Here is a 23,898-nt window from a genome sequence, read left to right on the forward strand (position 1 = left end):
CTAAGCAAATGTATCTCAAGCTGGGAAAACCTGCTGTCTGAACCTTCAGATTCTGAGTGACAGATAAAGCAAGGGGGACTCTTCCCTGAAGAAATCTTCTCCCCTCATATGGGGACGTGGGTGAAGAATATCAGACATTAACTGCCTGAGCTTTTCCCATCTCTGCTTCTATTCCGGTAGGACTGCAGAGACACTGATGGATGTCAGGCGACCCGCCCCGGAGGACGAGAAGCCTTAAAACCTGGCCTCTCCCAATTCTTTGCATTAGATGAAATGGATCCTGGCCCTACCCTGGGAAGAGAGAGGGGCTCTTGTGCGTGACTCACCTCTAGGTCTTAATAATCACAGACTTGCAAAGAGCTTGATTTAGCAGCACGCCGTCCACCTGAGACTCCTTCTGCAGGGAGGGCACACATCTACCTACTGCCACAGTGGCTCCAGGCCCGCATCCATGGGATGTAGTCATGTCATCACCAGGTCCATGGAGGTGCAGGGAGACAGACTGCAAACACAGGGGCGGGCATCCCTCCCGGACAGCTCCTATCCACCCCCGACCGCGGCCCTGCCCACACAGGAAAAGCCGTTGGCAGGTGCAGACGAACTTTGGATCTTGGCCTCTTCTCTAAAACAAACACAACAGGGTAGGGGTGAAGCAGCAAAACGTCCAGGCCACGTGGCCCATGGGCAATTCCAGTTTGTGAAAAGCAGGAAGGCACAAACGGTTGCATCTCTAGCTGAGTCTGAAGGTCCCAGTGACTCCTGAAAGCAGGACAAGAGGAGCTTCGAGGGCAGCTGCAATCAGCAGAACAAAGGTTGGAGGGAGCCCCCAGTGCTCCAGGGAGGACTCTCGAGGATCATCTGTTTTAACCCCATCAGGAGGGCCCTGCGGTCAGGGTTTAAGCCACTGCTTGTCACAGTGGAGGCTGACCCCAGGGCCATCAGTAAGGAGTTCTGAACTGTGACATCCTGCATAGTCCACCTCCCTGGGGTGACCCCAGTGATGACATGGTGCGTCCTTACAAAAACTGAAAATGGACCAGAATGTACCATAGAGAAATGCAGGTTCCCGGGAGGTTCTTAGTGATTAACCCATGATGACTGCAGGCCAGCTGCCAACTGCTCTGCACATGGATAGGAGATTCTCCACACACGTGCAGGTGGAACACGGGAACTAGATGGTGACCATGTGTTACGGACACCATGTCCCTGAAGCTCGGGAGGTCCTTCTGGGGCGGCAGCAGCTGTGACCTGCACTGCTATGTGGAGCATGGGCAGAGGACATGGCAACATGAGGGAAGGTGTAAAGGGCCCTGGGCTTGGGCAAGAGCTAAGGGATGGGTATGGGGGCAAGAGTGGGGCAGGCTCAGAGCTCCATGCCTTGCAGCTGTGGCTCCTCCCTGGGCAGGCCCAGGACAATGGGGCTTCCGGCTGACACCCCCCACCGGCAGACTCCGCTTCCCATCTCTGCAGACACACTGCATAAACTGATTTCACGGGTAGTGCCCGATTTATGAAAAACAGTTCTCATGAACACAAGAAGCTGATTTTTTGAGGGTTAAGTCACTATTTAGAAATATACATAAGGCTGGGTGTGGTGGCTCACGCCTGTAATCCCAGTGCTTTGGGAGGCTGAGGCAAGAGGATCACTTGAGGTTAGGAGTTCAAGACCAGCCTGGCTAACATGATAAAACCCTGTCTCTACTAAAAATACAAAAATTAGCTGGGCGTGGTGACACACGCCTGTAATCCCAGCTATTTGGGAGGCTGAGGCAGGAGGATTGCTTGAACCTGGGACTCAGAAGTTTCAGTGAGCCAAGACTGCACCACTGCACTCCAGCCTGGGTGACAGAGCGAGACTACGCCTCAAAAAAAAAAAAAAAAAAAAGAAATATAAATAAAAGTTAGAGCATGGATTACATGGAACTGTTCCTCCTGGAAGCACTTAAATGAAGCAATATGCCACAACAAAGACCAAACACACAAGACCGGGCTTGATGGGAATGGGGACCACAGGGCCCCTCATCACAGCTTCTGACCCAGCAGACGTTGACCATAGACAGAAGGCGGCACATGCCTGCATCTGGATGCAGAAGTGAGTTCTTGCTGGAACCCCGGGATGCACAGTGTGTAGACAAGTCACTCGCATGTTAGAATACCAGCGAGATTCAGCTAGAACATAAACCCTGCATGGCAGCTGAGCCACGAGGCTGACCTGGGAACCTCCAGTGACTGGTCAAAGTTTGCTGGACAATGACAGTGTAAACATCACAGCCCATCAGTGCCCACACTGCTTCTCACTCTGCAGTAGCCACAGGCACTTGGGTGGCCTCAGAGCAGAAGGCATGGGAACACCAGGGCAGCGTCACAGGGCGCCAACACTGAGGCTGAGGCCACCGCCTTAACCACGCCATGGTGCAAGAGAGGGCCCTGCACATTCTGCCCTGGGAGGCGACTCGCAGAAAGCCGTCGCGAGGGCTGCCTTGGCGTCTGGGCACACTTCTGACTGGGCTCCTGTTTCTGGGGGGCAGGTGTGGAGAACGCTTATCCCCAGTATTGGGCTTTGCACGTCATCTCTGTCTTAGGTTTCTGTAGACCAAAGTTCTAGGCAGCGCTTACTGACAAATGCAAGAAAAGGAAATTTATTATTATTATTATTTTTTGAGTTTCACTCTTGTCACCCAGGCTGGAGTGCAGTGGCAAGATCTCAGCTCACTGCAACCTTTGTCTCCTGGGTTCAAGTGATTCTTCTGCCTCAGCCTCCCGAGTTGCTGAAATTACAGGCGCCCGCCACCACGCCCGGCTAATTGTTGTATTTTTAGTAGAGACACGGTTTTGTCATGGTGGTCAGGCTGGTCTTGAACTCCTGACCTCAGGTGATCTGCCCACCTCAGCCTCCCAAAGCGCTGGGATTACAGGGGTGAGCCACCACACCTAGCCAGAGAAAAGGAAATTTTAAATGCACCGGTTATCTTTTAGAACCATGATTAAGAAAGAACAGACACTCCGTATAAAAAGAGGTTTATTTAGATGTTAGAATCATCTAGTGATTGAACAAGATTGGACATGAACCCACCCAGGCCCAGGGCTGGGCTGCAGTCACTGCCGCTGACATCTGCGTGGATTTCACATGCAACGGGGGCGGTCACGGGCTCGATGGCCATTGTGCTTCAAAACTTTTTTCCAACTGACGGCTATGACTGCAGTTTTCGGATGTGTTCTGGCCTCCAAGGACTGGGGGCCAGGTGGGGGGTTGGTGTCCTCTGTATAAAAAGTGCTGTCCCAGGAGCTTCCCGACCGACACCTTGGGGCAGGCATCTCCAAACTACGGCCGGAGGGCCACATGCGGCCCCCTGAGGCCATTTATCCGGCCCCCGCCGCACTTCAGGAAGGGGCACCTCTTTCACTGGTGGTCAGTGAGAGGAGCACAGTATGTGGCGGTCCTCCAACGGTCTGAGGGACAGTGAACTGGCCCCCTGTGTAAAAAGTTTGGGGACGCCTGCCTTGGGGCATCTGAGTGATTCCCGGGAGGGCAGCTCAGCCTCCCTCAGGCCACCACTGCAGCCACCGCTGGACATTCTCACCAGCAACCGACAGAAAGCATCAGAGTCTCTGTGAACCTGGCTGTGATGGTAAGAACCCAGTGTTTCCTAATCTAAGACTTGTACGCAGAACACAGAAAACGGCGGTTAGCAACACCCTACAAAATCGAACAACAGGATTTTCCAAAAATATTTTTTACATCACTTTAAATAATGTACAAAAAGCTACAAAAATCATATTTACCAGGACACGTCTGTTAAATAAAAGCATTGTTTCGTGTTGGCGTACGTATATACAGGGGTATGTATAACAGCCTCCTGCTCCCCTCCCGGCAACTACAGACCATCACACACACGCACGACACACGCACGGCTACGCCGCTCTCCACGAATGCATGGAGCCCAGGACGGAACCCACAGCTCCAGGGCTTACACCTTCACTACTGAGCTGCCACCACTGTCCTCACCAGAGGTGTCGCTGAAGTCACTGGCGTCACTGCCCAAGGCGTCCTGGTCCTGGTCGTCCCTATCGATGACCCTTCGCCGATACCTCAGGTCCAAGATGCTTTCCTCAGAGCCTGAGCTCTTCCTGTCATGCAAACTCAGCCCCGGCTGCGCCTTCCTGCTTGGCCAGGGCCCGCCATCCTTCTTTGCCAGCAGGTGGGGGCTTCCAAAGACAGGGCTGGGCCCGGCCTGGGCCTCCCTGAAGGCCGAGAAGGACGGGCCCTGCAGAGGCAACCCCAGGTGGGGGCTGAAGAGGCCGGCCTGCCTGCCCCCCCAGGAGACACCCTTTCCAAAGTGGAAGAGCTGGGTGGACAGCAGTGGGGAAAAGCCGGCAAGGGGCAGGCTGGGCAGGCCCCGGGCGGGGCCCTCGGACCCCTTATCTCTCTCGATCCCGACGCCCCCACTCCACGCTGCATCTCTGCCTTCGGAGCGCAGCGCCCACGGGCTGGGCAGCCGACTCTGGTGGGCAAAGTCGCTCCAGGGCAGGGTGCGGTCAGCCTGGGCTCGAGCGTCCCTCTCAGCTCCCGGGCTGGGGGTCAGGAAGCCCCGGCTCCCGCAGCCCATGTGAAAGGTCCCCCGGGCACCTGCTGCCTCGGTGCCCGCTGTGGCACAGCTGGGCAGCGGACCAAAAGCACTTTTGGCAGCAGGCTCGGTCCCTCGTGGGCTCTGGTCTCTGTGAATGTAAACATTTTTCCTGCTCAGTGACAGCCCCTTGGTAGAGACGCTGGCGCTCCTAGGTGGTGCCGGATCCCCTCGGCCGGGAGCAGCCGGGAGCCCCTTCCCGCCCTGGCCGAACAGACCAGCCGCACCCTGCGCTCCTGAGCTCTCTGTGCCTCGAGACCCTTCTGCCGGCTGTGGGGCACCCCTGGCCCTCTGGCTCCGGGTACACATGCCAGGCGGCGGGGCGGGCTCCTTCCTGCCCAGGACCTCTGGCCTGGCTGGGGCCCCTGTCCCGAGGGCAGCCGGGCCCTCTGCCTGAACTTCGGAACTGCTCACTGACTCCTTGGCCTTTTCCGCCAAGAACTTCCGAATCTCCAGTTCGATGCTATCGTCGCTGTCCACTGAACTGCTGTCGTCAGACAGGGAGCCTGGGCTGGGAGCTGAGCTCTGGGACTCCCTGGGGAATGGATTCCCTTCGGAGGCAGAGGCCGGTCTCCTCATCCGGAAGGTGGGGGCCGTGTCCTGGCTCCCGGCACCCTCCTGCTTCGCCCTCTCTGCTGTGCCGCCGAAGACGCTGGGGGATTTCTTCCCGGGGCCCTCGCCGCCGTCTCTCTTGGACTTGGAGAGGCAGCTCTTGAGCACGGGCGGCCTCCTGTCCTCCCAGTCTCTCCGCAGCCCGCCCAGCTGCTCCAAAAAGTGTGTCTGCGAGGTGCCGAACCGGACCTTCTTCCCGCAGGCCGCCCTGGGCTCCCGGCACCGCTTCTTCAGCTTCCGCTTGGACCTTAACAAGTCCTTGATGGCCGTGTCCAGGTCCTCGTCACTGTCCAGGGAGCTGCTTTTGTCGTCGGAGCTCTCCTTCCTGTCCAGGCGCCTGGCCTCGTCTGTCTTACTCTGGCCCTGTGACAGGCGAGCGGTCCCCGTCCCTCCGGGGGCCTCACTGGCTTTGCCCTGGACAGGCAGGTCCCGCCCCTCATGGCCGGGCTCAGCTCTCCCCTGGCTGTGGTCAGCATCCCGGCCCCTGTCTTTCACCACCTCCCGTGTTTTCTTGGGCACGGATGGCCTCGCATGGCTGCCGCCTCTGCGCTTCCTTTTGCAGCCCAGCAGTGGGTCCGATGTTTTAGAGAGCGGGGCCTTGGGGCCGCTGGTCTGGCCGTTGGGGCCAGGCGGCGAAAGTGGGCCCTGGGCAGCCTGCGGGCAGCTCTCACCTCTGGCCAGCAAACTCCCCGACTGCGCCTTGAGGGCCAAAAACGTCCGGATTTCCTGCTCGATGCTGTCGTCGCTGTCCACAGAGCTACTGTCGCCGTCGGAGCGGGAAGGCACGTTGGCGGAGTGGAAGAGTGGGCTCGCGGACAGGGACCCGTCGCTGCCCTTCACGGGGGCCGGCAGGATCGTCTTGGAAATGTCCAGGATCGCTTCCGCGCACATCAGCTCAGCGGACGTGTCTGCCCGGCACGAGGACCGTTCCACAAACTCGCTCCTGGAAGCCGGGCTCACAGGAGGCGGAGCTTTGGTTTCCTTCAGGAGCTTGGGGAAGTGGTCAGTGTCCAGGCCCCTGGGGCCAGGGTCCGAGGTCTTGGCGGCCACTGGCTTCTTCTTGCTGGGTGTTTTCCTGTGGGTCTCAGGCAAGGCACTTTTCGTGGCACTGCTTGTGCTGTGTGCGGGAGGGTCAGGCTGCCTCTCCTCGCGGAGCGGCGCCCTCTGGGACGGGTCCCCGTCCGCCTCCTTGCGCGTTTTCTGCAGCTGGTACAGCTGGATGGCCTCCTCGATGCCATCGTCGCTGCTGGAGTCGGACGCCTCGGGCGCCTGTGCCGCGCTGGGGACTCGCCCTCCCCTCCTTGCGGCACTGGTGCTCCTCTTCACCCCGCTTTGATTCTGTGCTGCTTCTGAAGGGCGGCAGGGGGCTGCTGGCTTTGCGCTGCCCTCATTCTCCCGCGTGGTCGTGCCCGTGGACCTGAGGTTTCTGGGCTGCATGTTCATCTTTGCTAACCGCGGAGGTCTGCGGAAGGTGAACTCCTTCTGGGCGCTCATCAGACCCTGCCGATGCAGCCCCCTCGTGGCCGGCTCTTGATGGGATTTCAAGAATGACTTGGCCGCGGAATTCTCGCTGGGGTCTGGTTTCTTGTCTACTGACCCATCACATTTTTGGGTCTCATGCTGTCTCTTCTCGTTTAGAAACTGTTCTATTTCTGCCCTGATGCTCTGCTCAAAGGAGTCATCGCTGCTCACGCTGACCGGGGAGGCGGAGCCCTGGTCCTGGTTGGATGCCACCTGGCTGCCAGGGCCACTGCCTGAGCCAGGCGCAAGTTTTGGGGGACCCAGGGCAGTCGGGGCACTGCTGTGAGCCGGTTCTGGCTTACATCTACTGCCTCCACCTGAGGCCCTGGAAGGCTGCTGGGCTGCGCCTGGCTGGACCCTGCCAGACCCGGGCTGTGTCCCGCCACTCTTCGCCTTCAGGTACTCCTGGATGGCCTCCTCAATGTCCCGGTCCACGGAATCATCACTGTCTGAATCTAGCACCAACGGGCCAAAGTCTGCAGCTGCCTCCTCCCCCATGGGGTCCATGCCAGCCACAAGGCCACAGGCAGCCAAGGCGGGCGGCTCCTTGTGCGTGGGGGGCTTGGCCGCCAGCCTGGCGTCGTGGCATCCCTCCGCCCTGTGGCCCCTCTGCGCGGCACGCTCATCGCTGGTGCCCCGAGCAGCCCCGTCGCGCTGCAGCGTGGTGATGAGCATCTGTACCCGGGCGCTCACCGCCGCACTCTCCACGCCCTCGTCAGCCTCTGAGAAGCACCCGGGGAGCCTAAAGCTCCCTGGTGGGCCGAAGCCCTCCCATCTGGACTGGAGAGCAACCACTGGAGGGGCGTTCATGAGAAACATTCTAGCAGGCGGGGAGGGACGCGCAGAGGGGCGACGCTTTATTTCTCTGCCGGCTTCACATCCTGGGAGGAAACAAAGCACATGGGCGTGATGCAGCTAAGCACAGCTACCCCAGGCAACGGCAGGCGAGGCCCCAGAGGAGCAGCGCGTCGGGCCCACAGAGTTGAGAGTGGGCCAGAGCCCAACGTCCAGCTAGCTGGGTGTCCTTGTGTGAGTGACTCATGCTCCTGGGGCCTCGGGTTCCTCAGCTGGAAAGGATCAATCTACTCGCTCCAGCCCAGGGCTGCTGGGAAGATTCAGTAAGAAAATGTTTCAAACCACCCGCCATGGTGCCGCCTGGGGCACACACGCAGCACCTCCCCGCTCTTCCCTTCTCACTCCGGGCTTCCAGCTTCTCTGTAAGACGGGAGAGGCTTTATTTACCTCCAAAGGTTGGCAAGCGCTACCCATGACAGAACGTCTGCAAATGCTTCTTTGCAGGTTAAAAAAGATGGCTATAAACCCGGGATCAGCAGGGCGGCCCGTGCAGATTCACTCTTGATGCAACCAGGGAGCTCCTGGAACAAAAAGTTGTATGATGTGAGCCACTCGGAAATCAGTTCCCCAGACATCTTGAATCGTTGCTTTTACTAAGCCCTCTTTGTGTTAAACATCAGAGGTACATTTGCCAGACGGTCTCATGGGACCACATCGTTCTTCCCAGCTAACCAGCACAGAAGTCACCCTGAGCGCAGCGATGTGCCCCTTCTCATCCCGCGCTTCCAGATTTCAGACCAAAGGTGGCTGCCTCAGCAGAACTGCTGGGCTGGGCTTGGGACACTCTGAAGACCTACTCACGAAAGGCCTGGGGACTGCCGCTGCAGGGAGGAACCCCAGGTGGACGGCGGTCACTTAGGGACATCGAACAGCTATTCATTCTGAACATATTGCTCTGATCCCCACCTGCCTACCCCAAAATTGGAGTGCAAAGCAGTTCCCATGCAAGCGAGCCCCCAAGGCTGATAGACACAGAACTCCCCTTGGCTCAGAGGCCGTGGCCGCCCTCAGGACCTTCGTGGTGGGAGAAAACCAGCCCATGTGTTTTACATCTGTTGTGGATTCTTCTCTACCAGGAGCTCTCTCTAATGAACGGGGCACTTCCTTCCTGACAAGCACATAATCGGCTGTTTACATGCCACCATCTTTTCTCAAAGAGGTGAGGCTGCGGCTGGGTGCAGGGGCTCACGCCTATCATCTGGAGAGATTCCCACTTTGGGAGGCTGAAGCGGGTGGATCACCTGAGGTCAGGACCAATCTGACCAATAACATAAAACCTCATCTCTACTAAAAACACACAAATTAGTCAGGTGTGGTGGCGGGTCCCTGTAATCCCAGTTAATCAGGAGGTTGAGGCAAGGAGAATTGCGTGAACCTGGGAGGTGGAGGTTGCAGTGAGCCGAGATTGTGCCACTGCATGCCAGCCTGGGCAAGGGAGTGAGGCTCCGTCTCCAAAAAAAAAAAAAAAAAAAGTGAGGCTGGCCACCTAGACACAGGTGAGGCCCAGAAGGGTAACCAGCGATTTGCCAGGGGGCGAGGCAGACTCAGAAGCCAGTCATTTGTGCTCTAAAAGGGAAACGAAAATACAATTATTACTTGAAATTACTTGAAATTCTCTGAGTCCAGATTGACGGGGACGAAGTGGCGGCCAGTGTCACCACATGCCCAGGGCCAGGTCTTCATCTCTTCACTTACACGCCGAGGCACCCTTTCTCTGCTTTTTAAACAGACTTTTGACTACGAGAATCAAAGAGAAGGCATCTAATCAGAGGCTGAAGCTACAGTTGATACATAATGTTTCTGGAAAGAAATATCATTAACTTAAGAGCTCAAAATTAACTTTTGAAAGAACTTATCCTGAGACATTTAAAACCACAATGCAAATACATTTAATTTAATGCATTAAGACAAATACATTCAAGCACAAGGAATGTATAATTATCCTGGACAAAAAGTCTGATGCTGGCTGAAGTGATAGTGGTGGAGCAGGGATGGGAAGTGTCTACCAGTTCTCAGATTCTGGCCACCCACTGCAGCCCATGACATCCAGCACAAAGTCACCTTCTGGAGAGATTCCCAATGACACAGAGCACTGGGGACCAACCATGGCCAGCAGACCCATGCCTGTCTTATTGCAGGTTATTCAAATTGCCTCTGCAATATGACATAAATAATAAAACACGTGCATTCTCATTGGGCTGATAAGAGTCTAAATCAACAGTATTAACTCCTTTTTTTTTTTTTTTTTTAAGATGGAGTTTTGCTCTTATTGCCCAGGCTGAAGTGTAATGGCACAATCTTGGCTCACTGCACCCTCTGCCTCTGCTGGGATTACAGGCCTAAGCCTCCGCACTTGGCCCGATTAACTCCTTAAACAGAAATACGACTTTAAGAAAACTGGCCCAGGGAGTGTCTTTGCACTAGATGGCAAGGTGGGGGAGGGGAGTTTTCCTGGGGAAATACTCTGTTCTCCACTAGCCTCCTTTACAGCTTCTGCCTGATTGCAGAGAGGGCCTGGACTCCTAGGTAACAGTATTCTAAGTTGTCAAATCACCTAGTCCAAGAGAAGAAAAAAAAATCTGGCCAGGCACAGTGGCTGACGCCTGTAATCCCAGCACTTTGTGAGGCTGAGGCAGGTAGATCACCTGAGGTCAGGAGTTTGAGACCAGCCTGACCAACATAGAGAAACCCCTTTTCTACTAAAAATACAAAAATTAGCCAGGTGTGCTGGTGCGCACCTGTAGTCCCAACTACTTGGGAGGCTGAGCCAGGAGAATTGCTTGAACCCGGGAGCAGAGGTTGCAGTAAGCCGAGATTGAGCCACTGCACTCCAGCATGATAGACAAAATGAGACTCCATCTTAAAAAAATAAATAAAATTGATGGGGGAATCTCCCTAGGTCGGCCTGTAGCTTTAAAACATTATGGGATGTGAATCATTCTCAAAAAGCCCACTAGGGCCAGGGACACTGGCTCACGCCTGTAATCCCCGCACTTTGGGAGGCCAAGGCAGATGGATCACTTGAGGTCAGGAGTTCAAGACCAGCCTGGCCAACATGGTGAAATCTCATCTCTACTAAAAATACATAAATTAGGCAGGTGTGGTAGCCTACACCTGTAATCCCAGCTACTGGGGGGCTGAGGCATGAGAACTGCTTGAACCGGGAGGCAGAGATCCCACCACTGCACTCCAGCCAGGGCAACAGAGCATGACCGTCTAAGCCCCCTAAACTGTACTTAGAGATACGTCTGGGCCCAGCCAGAGGCGCAGAGGTGTCAGATTTTAGGAAGCAGCGGAAAACACTCCGGCATCCTCTCGGTCTGGACACCAACCTGCCGGAGAGAGTCAAAGCATCCACATTGGGCCCCCCTCATCCTAACAGTCTGACACCTGTGAGAAACGCCCCCAAATGCTCTATGTTTCTCGGTTGGTCGAAAGGCAGCTCAGCTGGCCTTCTGGCCTCCCAGGTGGGTTTTCCCCCAGGGTAGGGGTGCCAGGGTCGACAGGCCGGGAGGGGAGCCCGGGTGCCGGAGCAGGCGGGGCAGCAGGAGGGCCCGCGCCAGCCACCCTGAAGTGGGCGTGGGCTGGAACTCCGCTCCCAGCCTTGCAGAAGCTGCAATTTTACAACCTCACAACCAGCGTCCCCCAGCAAAGCTGCACCGCCATTTCCTGAGCTTGGGAACTGCAGGCAAGGTGAGCCCCTCCCGGCTGCCCACGCCGGACCTCCCCCGACTCCCGAGCTCGGGCAGCTCACGGCCTGCCGGCTGGGCAGGGTCCCCCACCGCCGCTCCCCTCCCCGGGGGCGCGCGTATCACCCCCGCCGCTACGCTCGGCCACCCGGACCTCGCCCCGCGGGAGCGGACGCCTCCCAGGGAAGAGGCCGGGCCTCCAGGCAGGTCTGCGCCCGGGAGTTACGGCTCTGGGATCCGAGGACTCGGGAGCTTGGCGCCCGGGAGAGCGGCCACCCTCCCGGAAGCTCCGCCTGGCGCAGGGCGTGAACCGCAGTCTCCGGGCCGGCCGGGCCGCGGCCATTCTCGGAGGGCAGCGGCCGCCCCGGGCCGGGCCTAGGTTCCCCTGCTACGGGCCTCACCTGCGCCTCACCTGGGGCCCCGGAGGCGCGGGACGCGCGGACCGAGAGGCGCGCGGAGGCCGGAGCCAGGACCCCCGCCCGGGAACGGAGCAGCCCCGGCGCCGATCCCCGTCCGCCTGCCCCGGGAGCCCCAGCCGCCCGCCCGCCCGCCGCGGCCTGCACCGCCCTCCTGTCCCCGGCCTCCCGGCCCCCCAGACCGCCCAGACCCTCGGCCCCGCGCCCGCTCACCTCCGCCAGGACCCCGCCGCCCGCCGCGCGACCCCGCCTGCGCCCGTGTCCCGCGTCCCGGGGGAGGCGGCGGGCGGGGGGCGGGCCGGAGGCTGCGGGGCCGGCGCGCTCCGCCCTCGGCCGGGGCGCGGGGAGGGGGCGCAGGGGCGTCCGGCCGGGCCCCCCGCCTCCCCGCCTCCCCGCCTCCCCGCCTCCCCGCCTCCCCGCGCGCCGCCGCCGCCCCCGCCCTGCGCCCGGGCCGCGCTGTGGGAAGCGCGGGAGGGGAGGGAAGGGGCGGGGCGTGGGGCGGGGCGACCCCCCCAGGCCGCCCCCTCCCCGCGACCTACCGGGCGGCGGCGGCGGCGGCGGCCGCGCTCCGGAAGCCGTGCCCGTGGCTGGGCATCATGGGAATGGCACGGCCGAGTTCCGGGGGAGGCGCGCGGCCCGGCCGGACCCCCGCCCGCGAGAGCGCGCCCACCTGCCGCCGCGCCCGCGCCCCGGGGACGCCCCCACCCGCCCGCTTGGTTCGGACGCGGCACCCTCCGCGGGGGTGCGGGGCGAAAGCCCTGGGGCCGGGCCGGGCTCGGTGCTGCCCGCCTCCCGCGTCGCGGCCGCCTCCGGGGCTGGCGCCGAGGGGGCGCGCGGGGGGCGCGGGGTCGCCGGGAAGTTCTGGGCGCGAGGGGCGTGGCCGTGGGAAAGCGCTCGGGGCCGCGGCCGCCGGCCGAGTTCCTCCTCGAAGTTCGCGCGGGGCTCCGGGCTGAGCACAGCTTTGGGCTGGGGTCGGGGGCGGACTCCGCGTGTCCCCGCCGCTGCCCCACTCGAGCTTGCGGCGGGGAGTGGGCGGGCAGCCTGTCTGAGGAGGCCCGGGGCGGCGGCTCCTCGAACACACACCTGCCACCAGATTCAGAGGAGGGAACGGTTTTCTAGGAACTGCCCTGGACCTGGAGGCGGCCGCTGTTTCTGCTTCTGCTGTGCACTGGCCATGTGACCTTGAAAGTCTTTCCACTTTTGTTTTTTGAAAGGTCCAGGGTATGTGCCCGAGCCCGGCGGTGGCCCGGGTGTGCTCAGCATCCTCGGGCGGCGGGGAACGGGCAGACCCCACTGGATCCTCCCACGGCCCCCACTCGTGGAAGGGGCAGATGGCATGCAGGACACCGCACTGCCCCTGTGAGCCCCCGGGCCCTGATCCACACGGATCTGGACGATGAATCTGTGAGTTTGGTTCTCGCCTAGAAAGTGTCGGAGGTTTGATAGGACCGAAATCAGAGACTTGCCTTACAGGGGTGGTTCTGGTCATACCAGCCTGGGAAGCTGGAGGGCCAATTTTGGGGTCAGAAAACCCTTGAAAGCATTGTTTTAATGCCTTCGTGAATTTTTTCAATAAACCATTTTTTCTCATAAAGAAATACTCTTGCCTTACCAAACTTGGCGGGAGATGATCTAATTAATAAGGTAACTTCCCAGAGACATGGGCTATTAACGTTTTGGCACACTGCGTCAACGTTTTTAAAACAGTGCTGTGATGAACAGCTTTCCTGAGGCATCCTTGGAACGGCTCTGAGCATTTCCTGGGGGCGAATCCCTAGCAGAGGCCGGTGGCCAGACTATGCTGTATTTTGCCAAATGCCCTTCAGAAACGCGGGACCAGCCTGCCGTCCACCCACTGGTGAGTGGGCTGCGGGCTTGCCTGCCCTCTTGCCAGCCCTAAGGCGTGTCATTGCTTTATGTCTCTGGCAATCTGAGGCAAAACAGCCCGTTTCATCACGTTAATCCTAATTTCTTTGACTGCTGGTGATGAACAATTTTTCATTTTATTATTGGCCATTTGGAATGTTGCCTGTCTGTGTTCTTTGCCCATTTTTTATTTTTCTGTTGGGCTGTGTGTCTTTTTCTTAGGGATTCCAGGAGCTTGTTATGGTAAAGAATTTAGCTCTCTGTGCCATTTGCTGCTCTGTACAAGAGTGTAAATGCAATGTACGGCCGGGTGCGGGGGTTCACATCTGTAATCCCAACACTTTGGGAGGCTGAGATGGGTGGATCACCTGAGGTCAGGAGTTCCAGACCAGCCTGGCCACCATGGTGAAACCCCTTCTCTGTTAAAAAATACAAAACGTAGCCGGGTGTGATGGCATACAAGTAGTAATCCCAGCTACTCTGGAGGCTTGCTTGAACCCAGGAGGTGAAGGTTGCAGTGAGCAGAGATTGTGCCCCTGCACTCCCCTGGGTGACAGAACGTGGCTTTGTCTCAAAAAGTATATTGTGCCACAACAGTGCAGTAGCACAGAGCATTATACAGTAGCACAGTATACTCTTGTACATTGCATTTATTTTTCTGTCATTTTTCTTTTAGCTTTGGCTTTTGGTGTTTTGTTTGTTCAGCCTTTTTTGTTGTTTGTTTTTGCTTTGTTTTAAGAGAGGGTCTTACTCTGGGTACACCCAGGCTGGAGTGCAGTGATGTGGTCACAGCTCATTGCAGCCTTGGCCTTGACCTCCCCAGGCTCATGTGATCCTTCCACCTCAGCCTCCCCAGTAGCTGGGACTACAGGTGCATGCCACCATGCCTGGCTAATTTTTTTTTTTTTTTTTTTTTTTGTAGAGATGGGATTTTGCCATGTTGCCCAGGATGGTCTCGAACTCCCGGACTTGAGGGATCCATCCTCCTTGGTTTCCCAAAGTGCTGGGATTGCAGGTGTGAGCCACTGCATCCAGCCTTTTTGTGTTTTGACTATGCACAGGGTTTAAAGTTCCTCTGTAGCTAAATGTATCAAGTTCTCTTTGCCCTTTCTGGCTTTGGGGTGAGGGCTGGGATAGCTTTTGCCGCTCTAAGATTTCATAATCATTCACTGAATGCCTGCATTCCAAAGTAAGAGACCCGAGGTATGGAGGGGTGTGGCCTAGGGCTTTCGGGGGATTCCTGGGCCAGAGTGTGTGGCATGTAATAAACAGTTTCTCAAAGTGGGGAGTGCTGTTACTCTTTTTTTTTTTTGAAGCTAACGACCTTCTGAGATTGGTTGTTTGGTGCTTTTTTATTAAACTTCTAGGAGGCGTCAGCGGCGCCTTGTGAGGCCTTCATCAGGGGAGCGAGGAGACGCCCCCGCCATTGGCAGACTCTCCCGTTGTGAGCAGCGCTGGCCTTGGCCTTGGGACCTCCCCCTCAGTCAGGCCCCTCACTGTGCAGTCTGTGCACGAGGTCACCTTCAGTGTCCGCCATGGAGGAAGTGAGGACTCCTGGTGTCTGTCCACCCAGCGCAGGGCTCCATGGGTGTGTGGGCTGTGGCGGCAGGGACGGGTTCGGTGGGCTGGACATCTCACCCGAGGGCTCTGTGGGCTCTGGGGTTCCTGTGTGGCTATTGCTCCCCTCAGGGCCTCTGCTTGTCCTTCTGTGAAGGGTACAAAGGGTCCAGGGGGACCGTCTCAGGGTCACTCTCCCTGTGGAGTAGGGAGACCGCCAGGTAGGAATGGCCAAGTGCCCACTGGGGCCGAAGTCTGCGCTTGTGAGAAAGGCCAGCAGACCCTCTGCCGCTCTCTTCCTTTACAGAATATGCGACGTTGTCATAATTAAAGAAAACTCAGAGGCCTGGTTTGGTGGCTCACGACTGTGATCCCAGCACTTTGGGAGGCCGAGGCGGGTAGATGGCCTGAGATCAGGAGTTCGAGACCAGCTCAGCCAGCATGGCAAAACCATCTCTACTTAAAAACAAACTACAAAAATTCGCTGGATGTGGGGTGCTGCATGCCTGTAATCCCAGCTCTCAGGAGGCGGAGGCAGGAGAATCGCTTGAACCCGGGATGGAAGACTCTGTCTCAAAACAAAAACAAAGAAACTCACCCGGAAGAAGGCAGTGTTTCCTCCCCGACACGAGGAAGCTCCACGGTCCCCTGGGAGGACTCAAGGATGCAGGAGCCCCAGACCCTGCTGGCGGGAGGGCACAGTGTCTGTGCCCTGCTGGGTCTGTTAATTCTAAAATGCAGGTCACATTTGCATGGTGACCACATGCTTAGCCCTTGGTCCTGAAGTTACCGGCACACAGCTCGTCTAGGCACGGACCGGACCCACAGAGACTGCTCCTCCCCTGTCAAAGCAGAACCCCCTAAGTGACCTGATGGGGAGAGGGGGACAGGGAAGTGAACCGTGGTGCCTCCTGCATTGCTTGGCCTCTGTGGAAGGGAGGTGGGTCGATGTGCACCAGTATGGAAGGAGTCCAGGGAGCATAAGAAAGTGGAAGAAGCTTGCAGCAAAATGATACAAAGTGTCACCAGGTACACCTTCAGAAGCAGGGTGGGGGTGGGAGAACCGCACGCCGCCTGGCAGAAAATGCCTGCGGATGCCAGGACCCGTGTGAGTGGCCTGAGGGAGGGCCAGCAAGTCGGGGAGGGAATGTTTGGGAGTTGTCTTCTTTTTTTCTGAGACGGAGTTTCACTCTTGTTGCCCAGGCTGGAGTGCAATGATGTGATCTCAGCTCACTGCAACCTCTACCTCTGGGGTTCAGATGATTCTCCTGCCTCAGCCTCCTGAGTAGCTGGGATTACAGGCGTGCACCACGATGGAGGCTTCAGCTGATTCTCAAGGGGCCCTGGAGCACGGTAGCCCCTCAGATGGCCCCGTTGAGGAAACTGGCCGGGCCTTTACACCCCTAAACCTGCTATGCGGCCACTGAATGTGGGCTGCCCTGGAGGGAGGCACCCTCAGCTGGGGATTGTCATTTGGGCTGGGCAGCAGGGACCATGGAGTGCTCCCCAGCGGAAGGGGGCCCAGGCAGCTGCCCTGTGTCACCCCAACCCCCCTTTCCCACGGCTCTCCTTCCTTGGGAAGCAGCCGCTGGAATCTTTGACTTCAGAAACTCTGCCAGGTGCTCGCTTTCCCCATCTCTTAGGCAGAGTCCGTTCACTTGTGAAGTCTCTCGAAATTTTATCCCAACTATGTTCAGCGGAAGAGGCTGCCGAAGCTGCATCAGAAATGATAAGGTGATGAGACTTAGATATGGAGATCTGAAAGAGAATGGGCCATCAAGGTTAAAGTGATGGCAAATATGCTGAGGGAAACCGATTCTGGCGAGAGCCCGCACGAGGACGTTCCCGCACGCTCGGTAAACGGAGTCCAAATGTGAGAGGTCACGCTTTTCTTCAGTCTTGAGAATTTCCCCTAGATCCATGGAAATGATTCGATTTCGCTTTTCCTTCGGCAGAAAGAGGACAGACTCTACCGCTCTCTGAGTGTTGGAAAGGCAATACAGAATATTTTATATTTTTGTGTAAAACCTACTCACGAGGCCCTGAATCACTTTATTCTGAGCTGGGGAGGGTAAGGAGCCTCCACACGTCTTCATACAGATTTGTAGTTTCTGGCCATGTGAAGTGGCTCACGCTTGTAATCTCAGCACTTTGAAAGGCTGAGGCAGGCAGATTGCTTGAGCCCAGGAGGTGAGACCAGCCTGGGAACATAGCGACACCCTGTCTCTAAAAAAAAAAAAAAAGGAAAAAAATGTGTGTGTGTGTGTGTGTGTGTGTGTGTGTGTGTGTGTGTCTGTGTGTGTATCTACACCTATAGACCAAGCTACTCGGGAGGCTGAGGTGGGAGGATCGCTTGAGCCCAGGAAATTGAGGCTGCAGTGAGCTGTGATTGTGCCACTCACTGCACTGCAGCCTGGGCAGTGGAGCAAGACTGTGTCTCAAATATCTATCTGTAGTTTTTTGTGTAGCAGTGGTTTGGTGCTGTAAGGAAAAGTAGGGCTGCAGGGAAGGCTGAACCTTTCACCAGCCCAGCACTGTCCAGGCCAGAAGGCACTGAGGGCTGAGCATCAGGAAGAGATGAGTGTCCCCAGCTCCTCTGTGTCCCAGAAGACATGCCCAGCTTCAACCTAAGGCACCTTCAAAAACACTCCCGCCACAACGCAGCAGTATTTCCCCTGGCATGTGGCCAGAAGAAGTACCTGCCCACCTTTCTCTCAGCCTGGTGGTCGTGAAGGGAGGTGGTGAGGTCTGCTTTGATGGGTCATGACACCCGAGCTCACGTTAGAAAGGGAGGGGAGATGGCGTGTGGCCACACAACATGCCGGACCTTAGGGAGGGCCCCCTTTGCCACCTATGGCCCTCAGAAGGTCCCATCCACGATTGGGGGCCCAGTGAGGAGGGAGACCCCTTTCTGAGGGTCTCCCTGGCACAGACTGCGGGCGGGCAGAGCCTGAGGAGGGTGGCTGCTTTGGGTTTTTTCCTCCCTTGAATCAGAAATTCAGATGCAGCGTTTCCCTGGGAGTCGAGGCTTTACATTTTTCTCTTTTCCTTTTTATGTTTTTGATCAGCAGTGTTTTGTTTCGCTGCCCCGAGTGGGACCCACGAGCACGCCTGGTCTTCAGACCTGGGTGCAGTCGCCTCTGCATCTGACTCACCTCAGTACCCAGGATGGGGGCACAGCACAGGTGAGCTGCCCCGCCAGGCCCCTGCAGAGGTGGCGAAGGTGTGGAGAGAGCTTCGGGGTGTGGAGGTGAAGCAAGCCCAGACCAAGCCCCCAGGAGAGCCGGGGGGTGTGGAGGTGAAGCTTCTTCTTCCAAGCCCATTGCTCAGAGGGGCAAATTTGCAGACAGAGGGGAAAGCCCTCCCGGACCACGCCCGCTGCCCGGAGACCCCTACTCGTTTCTGTGGTCGCAGCTGCTGACCTCTCCACCTGTGTTCTGAAAGCAGCATCTCTGGTCACAACTGAAGAGGTTGCTCAGTCACGCTCCTGAAAGGCCAAAGGCGGTCGGATGTCAAAGGATGTCAACCCCAGACAAAGTTCTTAGCGTGGAAGCCACAGGAGAGCTTCCACTGTGGGCCCCGGGGATGGCTGAGGCTTTTATGCAGGTAGCGGAGCGGGCCGACCAGCTGCCTGGTTGACAGAGGTGACCTGCCGTGGTGGTGTGCTGTCTACTTACAGCTAGCGCATATCAGCACAGCGGGGACAGTGACGTTTTGCTCGGAATAGAGTGAAGACATTCGGGGGTAAGTTTCCTGGCAGAAGACAGGCTCGGAAGCAGGTCATCTGAGTCGGGGTAGGGAGGCGGCCACTAGTCGGGCTCTTGAGGATGCCAGGCAACCTCTGTCACCCAGGATGAAAGGGGATGGAAGTGCTGTGCCCACCCTTGGTGGAAAAGCTGCTCCTGCTCTTAAAAGCTGGAACAGGACGTCTGACACAGCCCAGGTCCCCACGGAGGCAGGGGCATGGCTGGCATCTGTAGACCACAGCCTCCGGGCACCGGCGGAGAGGAAGAAGAGAAAACCAGCACAGAATATTTTCTTTTTTGGACACAGAGTCTCGCTCTGTCCCCAGGCTGGAGTTCAATGGCGTGAGCTCAGCTCACTGCAATACTCACCTCCCAGGTTCAAGTGATTCTTCTGCCTCAGCCTCTTGAGTAGCTAGTATTATAGGTGCCTGCCACCATGCCCGGCTAATTTTTCTATTTTTAGTAGAGACTGGGTTTCACCATGTCAGCCAAGCTAGTCTCGAACTCCTGACCTTGTGATCTACCCGCCTCAGCCTCCCAAAGGGCAGGGATTACAGGCATGAGCCATCACGCCCAACCTAGCACAGAAATTTTTTTTGTGTGTTTGGGTACAGGATGATTTATTGGGGGAACTTAAATAAAGAAGTGTAGTATTGGGTGGCTGCAAGACAGGTATATCTCTACACCACAACTAGACAGACCCAATGTATCTTACATCTTGGGGAAAGTATACATGCTCTGGAAGCAATGTATAGGTGGATGCAGTCATCCACCGACACCTATGATATCTGCAACAGCATCAAGGATTGTTTTGGAAGAAACTTAGAATGAATAGATATTTCTACTTAAAGAGTAATACATCAGCTAAGCATTTGGGAGGCATTCCTGGGCTGGGGGTTAATCAGAAGTCACATTGTGGACTAGCATTTAAAATAAAGTCACTCATGCCCCCACACATGGATAGATCATGAAACAATTACGCTGAGTGAAAGTAACCAAACCCAAAAAAGTACTTATTCTGTGGTTCCTTTTTTTTTTTTTTTTGAGACGGAGTCTCGCTCTATCGCCCAGGCTGGAGTGCAGTGCACTCCAGCGAGCTCCGCTCACTGCAACCTCCACCTCGCCTCGGAGTAGCTGGGACTACAGGTGCTCACAGCCATGCCCGGCTGATTTCTTTTTTAAATTTATTTTAATTTATTTTTATTTTTTAGAGACCATTTTTTACGTTTATTTTTATTTATTTATTTATTTATTTATTTTTATTGCATTTTAGGTTTTGGGGTACATGTGAAGAACATGCAAGATGGTTGCATAGGTACACACATGGCAGTGTGGTTTGCTGCCTTCCGTCCCCTCACCTGTATCTGTCATTTCTCCTCATGCTATCTCTTCCCACCTCCCCACCCCCCATCCCTCCCCCATTTCCCCCCAGCGGACCCCAGTGTGTAGTGCTCCCCTCCTGTCACACGTGGACACAGGGAGGGGAGCACTACACACTGGAGCACAGAATATTTTTAATTAAAAAAGGAGGGAGCTGCTTTCTGAAAATTCACCCCCCCTCCCTTTTTTTTGAGACAGAAACTTCCTCTGTCACTCGTCCCCAGGCTGGAGTGCAGTGGCACGATCTTGGCTCACTGCAACCTGTGTCTCCAGGATTCAAGCGATTCTCCTGCCTCATCCTCTCGAGTAACTGGGATTACAGGTGCCCGCCACCATGCCTAGCTAATTTTTGTATTTTTAGTAGAGATAGGGTTTTGCCATGCTGGCCAGGCTGGTCTTCTGACCTCAGGTGATCCTCTGGCCTCGGCCTCCCAAAGTGCTGGGATTACAGGTGTGAGCCACCGCACACAGCCCAGCTTTGCAAAAATCCTAAAGAAACAAGAGCAGACTGGGAAAGTGGGGCCTTGGTCTTTAAGGCTCAGTTTAGGGAGGTAACAGCTGTGGGCAGCCAAGTCCAGGAAGTGGCCCAAGGTCAAAGGAGAACTGTGGAATCTGAGTGTGGAGGAAGGTATTGTACAGTCCCCAGACACCCCGAAACGTTTCTTCAGAGCCATTTGAGAACCGACCCTGTCTGGGTCATTGCGATGGACAGAGGACACAGCTTGGGATAGAGAGGACCGAGCCTGGCCTTGAGGCTGAGCCATCTAAACCATCCTGAACCCTTGTGGAGGTGCAGCTCTGCTGCCCCGAAACCCCGGGACAGATACAGGAAGATGATCTGCGCTTTGTACACCAAATAACATCACTGAGGAGTCTCACTCCATTGCAGGGTCTGTACAACATCTCAGTAATTCTCCTGTGCCCAGGAGAAAGAGTCTGCAAACGGGGTCCACAGCTTCAGGAGGAGCATGGGCTCCGCGGGCTAGGGGGTCCTGAGCAGGTGGGTGTAGGAGCTGTGGCTCGCACCATTTCCAAAGAGGGTCTGAGGACTTCAGCATTCAAAGAGGAAAGAGCAGGCAGTAGGGAAGAATGGAAAGAAGAAAATGGGAGGGTGGATGAGAGGCCAGCAGCTGCATTCTTTGGGGGCTTTCAAACCTTCCCCAATCCCCGCTTTACATGTGAAAGGGGGAAGAGGGACAGTGAGGGACACATTTGTCTTGTGCTCAGTGAACCTGGTCTTTGAGAGGATTTGTGAGCGGAGGGATGACTCCTGACTTCCAGTCCTGGCTTTGTTCCTTACCTGTGCAGATAAGCTGTTAATTTACATTGTCAGGGTGAAATTCAGCAGAACTCTGTTTTAGGACAAAGATCTTGGGAAAAAAAAAAAAAAAAAAAAAAAAAAAAAGACGTGTGGCATGTAATCCCAGCAGTTCAGGAGGCCAAGGCAGGCAGACTCCCTGAGGTCAGGAGTTCAAGACCAGCCTGGCCAACATGGCAAAACCCCGTCTCTACCAAAAAAAGAAAAATTAGCCAGGCGTGGTGGCCCACACCTATGGTTTCAACTACTTGGGAGGCTGAGGCAGAAGAATCACCAGGAGGCAGAGGTTGCAGTGAGCCGAGATCACATTGCTGGACTCCAGCCTGGGTGACAGAGCAAAACTGTCTCAAAAAAAAAAAAAAAAAAAAAAAAGATCTTGGGGCCCACAAGGAATTTTCTTGTGAGCGAATGGTGCGGGAGACCTCCTGGGGAGGGGAGTGGCCCTCTGTCTTTGCAGCTGTCTATTCAGGAAGAAACTGGGAGGCAGTTTTGGGTGACCCAGGTCCCAAGCTCAACTCTTCTTTTTGGTATAGTGAGTTTGGGGTCCCAAGATTTGTATTTTCCCTTACCTCTTTAAGGTAGAGGAAAAGGAAACCTCTCAGGGAATATCCAGCACAGTGTCTTATCCTCCTGGGCCTGAAATAAGACGGAACTGCCTTTTGGACGCCTATGTCCTTAGGAGTGCGGAGACCTGGGTCATATGGCCGGGGTGACCGCAGAGAAAGCTCCCTCCAAAATGTCCTGCTCCAAACCTGGGACTCCTCTCTGTCTTAGTAAAACTTGTAAAAATGTGATGAATACATTTCAATCTCTGTAACCACCCACTGAGTTCACCTTGCCTGCTGTGTAGACGGAGCCGATTTATCAAGATGAGGAATTGCAGTGGGGGAAGAATAATCCACGCACAGCCGGCTGTGCGGGAGACTGGAGTTTCATCAGTTACTCAAATCAGTCTCCCCGAATGTTCGGGAATCAGAGTTTGTTTTTGTTTTGTTTTTTTGAGATGGAGTTTCACTCTTGTTGCCCAGGCTGGAGTGCAATGTCACCACCTCGACTCACTGCAACCTCTGCCTCCCTGGTTCAAGTGATTGTCCTGCCTCAGCCTCCTGCGTAGCTGGGATTACAGGCATGCACCACCACGCCTGGTTAATTTTGTATTTTTAGTAGAGACGGGGGTTTCTCCATGTTGGTCAGGGTGGTCTCGAACTTCCGACTTCTGGTGATCCGCCCACCTCGGCCTCTCAAAGTGCTGGGATTACAGGCGTGAGCCACCGCACCCCAGCTGAGGATCAGAGTTTTTAAGGACAACTTGGTGTGGGTGGGGGAAACCCAGTGAGCTGGGAGTGCTGATGGATCCTTTCAGATAAGAAATCGGGAGTTGGAGCTCTCTTCTTGCACTGAGTCAGTTCCTGGGTGGGGCCACAAGATCAGCTGAGCCAGTTGATCCGTCTGGGTGGTGCCAGCCGATCCATCAAGGGCAGGGTCTGCAAAACATCTCAAGCGCTCGTCTTGGATTTTACAATAGTGATTTTATCCCCAGGAGCGGTTTGGGGGAAGTAAGAATCCTGTCACCTCCAACTGCGTGATGCCTAAACCATCATTTCTAATGTCCTGGCTATTTGTTAGTCCTACAAAAGGCAGTCCAGTCCCCGGGCAAGAAGGGGCTTTGTTTTGGGAAAGGGCTGTTATCATCTTTGTATCAAACTATAAACTGTTCATATAAACTACATTCCTCCCAAAGGCAGTTCAGCCTACACCCAGGACGGAACAAGGCGGCTTGCTCAGAAGCCAGTGGAGTTGGTTAATCTCTTGCACTGAGTCATAATTTTGCAGTGATGGTTCCATCTGTACCCTGACAGTGCCTTCTAGTTTTCTTACCCACAGGTGTGGGACCTCAGATGGACAGAATAACATGGAACCTGAGACCTTGATTTGGGGGGGACAGGTTAAAAGTGTATTCTGGAGTTGGTACTCCCACGCCAGAAGCTGGCTCAGAGAGCTCACCTTCCCACCTAACGGCAGGGGAGCCAGAGGCTGCGGACCTGGATCTCACCTTGACGGAGGTCTTGTCGCCTTCCTCGGCTGGAGAGACAGACAGTGGATGCTGTCCTGCTGGCCACCCAAAAACAAATAAACAAATATGAATGAGGAAAACTTGAAAAGGCCCCACATGCTAGAGGTGGGACAGCTTCAGATTTGGTGAGGTTAACGGCAGTGGCTCAAAACCCATAAACAAGTTTAAGTCCATGAGTTCACCGTAAGCATAAAAAAAAAAAAAAAAAAAAAAAAAAAAAAAAAAAAAAAAAGAACAAA

General features: G+C 55.8%; 1 protein-coding gene and 1 long non-coding RNA gene across 9 annotated transcripts; one reads left to right on the top strand and one right to left on the bottom strand.

Annotated features, from left to right (window-relative positions):
* Positions 1 to 1,910: 1,910 nt before the first annotated feature.
* On the bottom strand, positions 1,911 to 12,375 carry PPP1R26 (protein phosphatase 1 regulatory subunit 26). Of its 7 annotated transcripts, XM_074394531.1 has the most exons (4): positions 11,932 to 12,121; positions 9,220 to 9,350; positions 8,001 to 8,134; positions 1,911 to 7,639 (listed from the first exon to the last, which is right to left on the bottom strand). In XM_074394531.1, the coding sequence occupies exon 4, from the start codon at positions 7,575 to 7,577 to the stop codon at positions 3,969 to 3,971; it is 3,609 nt and encodes a 1,202-aa protein (XP_074250632.1). In that variant the 5' UTR covers positions 7,578 to 7,639; positions 8,001 to 8,134; positions 9,220 to 9,350; positions 11,932 to 12,121; the 3' UTR covers positions 1,911 to 3,968. The 7 variants fall into 7 exon arrangements, with proteins under 7 accessions (XP_074250632.1, XP_074250631.1, XP_074250628.1 ...); XM_074394530.1 differs by lacking the exon at positions 11,932 to 12,121 and adding an exon at positions 12,258 to 12,375 and having other exon boundaries at positions 1,911 to 8,134; XM_074394527.1 differs by having other exon boundaries at positions 1,911 to 8,134.
* Positions 11,194 to 23,898, top strand: LOC141583689 (uncharacterized). Of its 2 annotated transcripts, XR_012516465.1 has the most exons (4): positions 11,194 to 11,306; positions 12,933 to 13,122; positions 14,507 to 16,170; positions 16,345 to 23,898. It is a non-coding gene; the product is annotated as an uncharacterized LOC141583689 (long non-coding RNA). The 2 variants fall into 2 exon arrangements; XR_012516464.1 differs by having other exon boundaries at positions 11,215 to 11,306; positions 14,507 to 23,898.

Source organism: Saimiri boliviensis, chromosome 2 (assembly GCF_048565385.1).
Source record: "Saimiri boliviensis isolate mSaiBol1 chromosome 2, mSaiBol1.pri, whole genome shotgun sequence".
NCBI classification, from domain to species: domain Eukaryota; kingdom Metazoa; phylum Chordata; class Mammalia; order Primates; family Cebidae; genus Saimiri; species Saimiri boliviensis.

Bases quoted from the DNA above. Each gene is read 5' to 3' on its own strand.
- PPP1R26 (XM_074394532.1), bottom strand. From the start codon at position 7,577: ATGTTTCTCATGAACGCCCCTCCAGTGGTTGCTCTCCAGTCCAGATGG.